Consider the following 8,229-nt stretch of genomic DNA (forward strand, 5'->3'; position numbering starts at 1 on the left):
AATTTAATATTATTTGTTCATCAGGAAAAGTTAGAAATTTCTCATTAAGGGCAGATCTTTGTTGGAATGACAATAATATACGAAATAGTTCTCTACTCATGGGGCAACCTGGGTGGCTCAGCAGTTTAGCACCACCTTCAGCCCAGGGCATGATCCTGGAGACCCAGGATCGAGTCCCACGTCGGGCTCCCTGAATGGAGCCTGCATCTTCCTCTGCCTGTGTCTCTGCCTCTCTCTGTCTCTGTGTCTCTCATGAATAAATAAATAAAATCTTTAAAAAAAAATAGTTCTCTACTCAATTCAGTTTATTTCTCTATAATCCCCTAAAAATGTCACCTACGCTCTTTCTTCCTTCTCTTTGCTCCGAGCTGATTGGAATTCCTGTAGTTTCTTTTCCATCTGTTGGTTCTCCAGTTCTAACTGTACCTTCTCCAATCTCAGTTCCCGAGCATTTCTAAGTAAAAGTCAAACACAGAACGTTCATTTGTGGTAAACAAACAAACGAACAATAACAACAACAACAAAAAAAAAAACAAGATAAAAGAATTTTTGTGTCATCTTTTGCCCTTACAGTTATGAATAGTAAATAATGATAAAGTAGTCCAAGGACTTCCTTTGGAAGTCTATTGATTTCTATGGTTTCTTAGGTTAACATTATCTTCCATTAACATTCACCTTAACGTATGTATATTTTCAAAATTCAGATTTTTGGTTTACCTACTACAGTGCTAGAGGTTTCAAATCATAATTCACTTTCCATATGAACCCTGTCCTTATAAATGCACAAATATCTATGCTATACAAATAGAAAGTAAAAGAAAGAAAGATTTTCTAATTTCCGTACTGTCTTTCCTCTAACGAATTCAAGTAGTTCGAAGCATACTGTTTAAAATAACTGTTTTTCTTCCTTATAGACAGGATACACGTTTTTGCTGACCTGATCATCTTAGAAACCTTCAACAAATTTCTACCTCTGTGTTGTATAAGTACAATAACAAAAAAAAAAAAGGCAGAGCTTGTTTCGGGCCTATTAGGGAGAAAGCATCTACTGAGGTTCTCAGTATAGGAGCCATCAAAAGGATTGAATGGGAACTGGGCCAATACCACCTATTGTTTCCTCTGAAGGAAAACAAGAAGAAAAGAGCTTTTCGAGGACAGAGAAGAGTCCCTTTACAGATTCTTGAGGAAGAGATTTTGGTAATAATATCTGAAGCTCATCAAACTTTGACACAAGCCATCTCCTTCATTTTATGCTGCTGGTCTCTTGTCAGTATTAGTCACTGACTCCATCTTCCATAAGCCTATGCCAACCTAGTTCTCTAGCTTTTCTCATCTATCATCAGTTTAAATCTCTTCCTTTATTATTATATTAGTGTTTGACTATATTCAAATAATCCTTGTGCATACCCAAGGATTCAAAGGCCAGGAATTAAAAAATAATGAATAATGGGGATCAGAAAGGGAACTAATTTATAGGAACAGTCACCAAAGAGCAAGTGGGCCAAAGATACGTGCCCAAGTGGACACTATCCAGGGAGACATACGGAAAGTGAAATAAGGCAAAGGCTGCCAGAAGGTTCAGAGAAGCTGGCAAAATACTGAGGGAGAGGCACTATTTTCATTATATCTGCTCCACAAGGAATATTTCAGCCCCTGGGATACTGTGGTGATAGGACATGTGAAAGTACGTGATAGGATATGAGACCCAGTAGAGCTTCCGGTACAGACAGGAATATACACACAGAGACATGCATGAAGGTAATCAAAATAGAGTATAATGGTGTTGTCATTGGAGAAGAACATGGAGGTACCTGAGCACAGAGAGGGCACGTACCCAGCTGATGGGCCTGCAAGAGCAGTTCCTGAAGAAAGAAAAGTCTGAGCTGATCCCTACAGGATGAAAGGACCTAGCCAGTTACAGGGAAATGGTGAGAGCTGTGTTCTAGGAAGAAAGAGAAGTGTAGGCACTAGTAGACACAGGTGATGTGTGGGACAAGGAACAAGAGGTTCCACGTGACCAGGAATTATGTACAGGATGGGAACAGTGGCAAGAAATGGGACTGCTGAGGTGGAGAGGGGCCAGATCATGAAGAGCCACACAGGCCATGATGAGAATTTGTATTCTATAAGAAATGAGAATTGCCAAAGGATTGTAAGAGAATGGATCAGACTTGCATTTTAGAAAAATCACTCTGACTGCAGAATGGGAAATTAGAGGGTGTAAGGCTGAAAGGCAAGGCAAGGCAGCCAGTTGGGAGACTATTTCAGTAATCCTAATAATAGAGCAATGATGCTGGTCTGACTAGATAGAGACAGTGCAGAGAAAAATGGGAGCATTTGAGAAATATAAGGAAATAAAATTAACTGGACTTGGAGACTGACTTGAAGTATGTGACTCACCATAGAAGGGACAAAGAAGGAATCTGAGACAATCCTAGGTTTCTTATTTGGGCAACCAGAAAGATAATGATGCCTAGGTCACTTTGGGATGGGATGGAGACACAGTTCAGGACTGTATGCTGAGGATACATGAGCTGGTCTCCCTGTCCAGAGTCTTGATGGCCAACAACAATTTTCCATGGCTTTCAGAGGAAGAGTTCAAGAGCACAATTGTGATTGTGTTACTCCCTTGCTTAGAAAACTTTTAATGTTTCTAAAGACTCCACTGGTAGAGGAAAGGGATGAGACTGGAAAAAATAAAAGAAAAAAAAAAGACTGCTTACTGACCAAGTGGTCAAGTTGATGGGATGCTATGGGTCTGAAACAAGACAAGGGTTCCTTCTAGAGACAGCCTCAGACACAGAGCTCGGGGGGGGGGGGGGGAGGGGGGCAGGCAGGGCCACTGGGGAAAACTAAGGTTAATTCTGCAGCGATCAGGTCAGCCTAACAAATCCAAGGGCCAGAAACAACCTGCTGAAATGAGTTGGGGGCTGGGAAAGAGGAATACATACACTGGAGAATACCAATGTATAAGACAAGATTAAGATCATCATTAAGACAGTATCAAATGCAAATAGGCTTCAAATAAGAAAAGGGGGACAAAGGGAACTCCAGAGCAATTGCTGTAGAGTAGGTGTTCCTGTCCTACCTTTTGTAGGATATTGATCATGACTGGATCAGGGAAACCTAATCACCTCCAAAAAAATTCAGAACTCCTTAGTGCACTGTACAAGTTAATTTACTATCTATACAGTCCTGCCCTTCTAACTTTGTTCTATAAATCTCTGTTCCATAAATCACTGCATGTGTCTGACACTTCCCAAACTATGTGGTCTCTCTGCCTTTGCACAAGTTTCCCCCAGTAACTACCCAACTAACTGCATCATTCAAGCAAAGCTTAGAGACCTCCCCATCTGTGCCCCCGCAGCTTGGGCCATGTTCTCATTGCCCCTTGGGCTTTCTCATCACACCACGCTTGCTACTATCTCATAAATGTGATCTTATCTATTCATACCCTCTACAAGCTACCTGAGAGCAAAGATTGTGTCTTCTTCCTCTCATATCCACCATTCCCTAGCATTCTACATTGTGTAGAACATGCTCACTTAATAAATGTCTGTTGGCTAAATGGTCTTTATATATCTAAACACAGACTAGAAACACAGGACCAACATCAAATTATGTATGCCCCCTTTTCTTCTTTACACACACAAAAAAACAAAATTGGTAATAGTAGCAATTGGATAGCTCCCCTCCCACCTAAAAAGGGTAAAATTAATACAGTTGATCTTAAACAAAAGAGGTTTGAACTGCGTGTGTCCACTAATACACAAAAATTTTTGATAAATACAGTATAGTATTTTCTTTTCCTTTCGATTTTCTTTGTAATATTTTCTTTTCTCTCGCTGAGTTTATTGAAAGAATACAGTATATAATACAATGCAACATACAAAGCATGTGTTAATTGACTACGTTCTCCAAGGCTTCTGGTCAAGAGTTGGCTATTAGTAGTTAAGTTTTGGGGATGTTAAAAGTTATACAGGGATTTTTGACTGTTCTAGAGCATCAGTGCCCCTAACCTTTGTGTAGTTCAAGGGTCAGTTGTGCTGGGAATGCCATATATTTGTGTAACATTTTCCAGTTTACACATGCTCTTACTCATAGTATCTCAAAAGTGAGGGAAGAATTAGGAAGGCTCTGAACACACTGAATAACCACAGGACTATTGATCTGACTCAGGGAACTCAAAACTAAAATTGAAAATCGACAGTCTGTCCCTAACCCAGACTGGCTGGCCCTTATTGATACTTGAGAGGCAGGCCTTGGGAATTTCCAGTGACTCTAGATGACCTCAAAAAGAAACAGTATATTGACTCTGCCAGTACTCCTGCTATGTCACGAAATTCCCAGAAATGGCTTGGCTAGCTGAATGTATCCACAAGACAATCCAGGACGTAAGGTACCCTTCCCAAGAAAGGTGATTTCAACATACTGTCCCTTAGTAGATGAAGTGCTGGGATGACACCTTCTATTCTCTATTGAAAGATCTTCCAGTCCAATAATCTCCCTAAATTTCAGTGCCTTTCATTTTCTTCAGGGTGATTCCTTTTTAAGCCTGAAAAAGTATCACAAACTATCTGAAACCTTCTGTTAGACTGCTTCAGTAGTCAATAAACCCAAACCTCACTTATAACTTTTCACCTCAATTTGGTGGCATAAATAATTTTAGTCCTCATTTTAAAAATTATGATAGATTATATCAAACCTACTAATCTCATAGATAAAAATACACCAATGTAAAGAAAATGGAAATAAGAGCTCACAAATTTAAGTTCAAGTCTAAATTGTCTCATATAAAAAGAATACAACGTACAGAAATGTTAGCAATTATTTCTATTTTAGTAATAAATATGTATGCACTTACTTGTACCTTAGCTTTACAGAATTTCCAGGTTTTCCCCATGGAAGAACTATAAAATCTTTGGTGTCCATGATCACGGTCTTTTTTTTTTCCAGTCTTAATATTATCAAAAATTACTGTGATTTGCAAAAAACTTCTGAAAAAGTAACAAAGAATTATGCCAGAGTAAAGTAGTTAAATTACAAATTCAAAACTATGTGTAGTTGCAAGTTTTACAAACAGAAATCACTATGAGAAAAAAGCTTAAAGGTTAATCAGTAAATATATATATGTATATATGCTAAATTCAAGTTTTATATAGATCTATATACTAATAAAGTTATAAATATAACATGTGATGAAACTAAAAATTTACTAATAATGATATAGCAAAAAACTATGGAAATAGCTGAAAGTGAAGAATGCACTCAAGACAGAGCACATTCTCTGGCTCTTTCTGTGGTAAAGAGTATAAAAATATGCATCAGGTTTTGTTCCTATCCAAAAATAATATCCATGGCTAAATATAGGGAAAAGAAAAGAAACTTAGAGATACAATCCAAACTCAAAACCTTTCTTTGTACATATATGGCAATGTAAAATGAAAATTAAGGTATGTAATAATTACCCAAAGGCACTCTAATATCCTCATTCATCAAAGAAAATTTTAATGATGCTCTTTGCCTAAGATCAGAAATTAGCATATTTAGAAAGAATTTTTTAACAAGAAATGAAACAAAAAAAAAGATTTTCTGCCTAACTCCAAGTTAACCAGAAAATTAAATTATTCAGAACACCCTATTTCCTGAATATCCCAATTATTCATGGTTCTATAATAATTTACTCTGTAATGCTGAATTACCAAATCACGTGCACAACTATTAGATTTTTATACCAATAAAAATTTCCAAATGCTGAACGCTCTTAAAGAAATATAAAAGGAAAAAAAAGAAATATAAAAGGTATTACCATGTAGTCCATAGTTTTAAATGGTCAAACTATTTGATATTGTTGGTTTATATATGTGTTGCTACCTACTCACAACCCCCATAAATATTTACTAAGTCTCTGCTATATGCAAAGCACCATGCTGAAAGGCATGAAGGAGTCAAGATCCAGGGAAATTTGTTTTCTGGCTCAAATGGCATAGAGTCAAAAAGGGCATATAAAACCTATATATAAAAGCCATAAAATAGGGTAGAAATTATAAAGGCCATAAAATTTATAGATGTAATAATATAAGAAGTGAGAGAAAGAACTTGAGCTGGCTAGCATTTAATGTGGGGATTTGAGGAGAAAGGAGGCTATATAAGAAGATATGGGGGGGGGCACCTGGAGAGTACAGTTGGTTAAGCATCCAACTCTTGATTTCAGCTCAGGTCATGATCTCAGGGTTGTGAGATCAAGCCTCACGACAGGCTCAGAGCTGGGCATGAAACCTGTTTAAGATTTTCCCTTTCTCCCTCTGCCCCTTCCCACTCCACACACACATACACACACACACACACACACACAGAAGATATGATAAACAGTCGACACTATGAGAAAAACAGCTTTCAAATGGGGACTAATGACTGGTTCTATTTGGCTGATGTGCAGGTTGCGTGGAGGGGAAAAGTAGGCATACATTTGGAAATGTAGGCTGAGGCCCCATAACGAGTGGCTTTAAATGCAAAGTTCAGGCATTTGGAATTTACTCTGTAGCTAATGAGAGTCACTGAAAGTTTAAGATGGAAGAAGAGAAAATAAATCTAGAAGCTTTGCTCAAAAACTTCAGGAGAGAAGGCACCAGAACGGGAGTAACCAAATGCAAGGCTTTTGAAACATCAAAGTCTATATAGTCAAATGAGTAATTCTTCAGTTTTGTTCCTCTGGGACACTATCTCATAATTCCAGTGATGCAACCACTGTTCAAAACACTTTTAAAATGCCTCTTTTGAAATCGTCTGCAAAGTCCACCATACATACCCAACAAACACACAGATCTACTTTGTTGTGCCTCATTTAAAACTAAAAAGGATATTGTTCAGCAAGAGCGACTACTTTGTTCATTCAAATCCCGTTTCAAGTTATTCTCCCCCCCCCCCCAAAAAAAAAAAAAAACCTAATTTAGTCTGAAAGAGTAGATAGAGTTTGACTACCTTGGAGAAAATTCTGAAGACACTTATTCTCTGAAAATAATCCCAAAATGGAATTATACAAAATACTTCTATATTGCAAGCAGTTTAGTGGACGCATCGTAGGACTAAGTATAGTTGTGCCTTCGATAAACAAATATTTAGCCACTCCTTTGTGACCTCTTTAAGGGTACTTTAGTCACAACGGTAAATGGGACATGGTGTCTTCCCTCAAAGAACTCAAAATGAAAGGGAAAGCCATACAGTGAGACAATACTGTGGACCATTCCAACAGAAGGAAATACTTAGGAGGGACATAGAACTTAGACTCACTTCTCAAGCACCAAGTCTTAGCTTTCAAAGCTAAAATCAGTGTCAAAGAAAACTAAAGATACCACTGGGAAACTAAGATTCGGTTTGCTCTGGGGAGGGGAGGGTGCATCTTCTCTACCCCTCCTTTGTAGGCAAAACCTTTGTCTCACTTAAAACGAAAGAAAAGAAAAAAAAGAAAAGAAAAGAAAAGAAAAGAAAAGAAAAGAAAAGAAAGAGAAAGGAAGGAAGGAAGGAAGGAAGGAAGGAAGGAAGGAAGACAGACAAACTCTGGGAATAATCCTACTCAAAAAGAGTCTGTATCTCTTTTTGATTATAATCTGGAAATCCAATCGCTGGACCCTTGTCTACTGTGGCTAAATTTTTCATGAAAAGTTCCACACTGTTATCATTACCAAAAAACATTAAGCCAAAAGTTATGTGATCTTTAATTTTTAACTGTGTGGGGGATCGTGGTGTCTATGCCCCCCCCACATTGTTCAAGGGTCCACTTGTGCATAAAACTGAATACACGACGACTGAAATGAATTCTTATTTAAAAAAAAAGTCTGTAAATTTCATTAGGATGAGATGATTCAGATTTATAGCTCTGCTGATAATGTGATTTAACCAATCAATGGTCTTATTCGGGGGTATTTCACCTCACTGAATGCAATTAGTAAGGCTTCTTCTCAGCTAAATGTTTTATCAAGTCACACACATAAGCCAATTTTCCTGTATGAAGAGAAAAGGAAGATTATAACTGTGAGTCATGCTGTTCTGTCTGTTTCCTCTCGTAAAACCAACAGAGAGTCGGTCACCTTTCTCGGCACAGCAAGGACATAACAATGTCAGCCGGAAGATCAGCAAAGCCCCAAACTTTAGTCACTTAAGGGAATCAGGGAACTACAGATAAACTCCTTATTATGCAAACTTCGTCATTCCACCTTTCCTTTGGTGACA

The 8,229-nt window shown here is 37.9% G+C and overlaps 1 protein-coding gene across 1 annotated transcript in view; it reads right to left on the minus strand.

The window, feature by feature from the left end:
- The window catches only part of ZBBX (zinc finger B-box domain containing), a 106,224-nt gene extending 101,292 nt beyond the window's left edge, over positions 1–4,932 (minus strand). Inside the window, exons 1-2 of the mRNA XM_055307772.1 lie at positions 4,865–4,932; positions 341–454 (exon numbers count right to left, since the gene is read on the minus strand). Coding sequence (XP_055163747.1) covers positions 341–454; positions 4,865–4,932 — 182 coding nt within the window. The remainder of the gene's footprint in view (positions 1–340; positions 455–4,864) is intronic.
- Between the last annotated feature and the right edge of the window lie 3,297 nt (positions 4,933–8,229).

Source organism: Nyctereutes procyonoides, unplaced genomic scaffold (assembly GCF_905146905.1).
Source record: "Nyctereutes procyonoides isolate TBG_1078 unplaced genomic scaffold, NYPRO_anot_genome, whole genome shotgun sequence".
In the NCBI taxonomy this organism is placed as follows: Eukaryota; Metazoa; Chordata; class Mammalia; order Carnivora; family Canidae; genus Nyctereutes; species Nyctereutes procyonoides.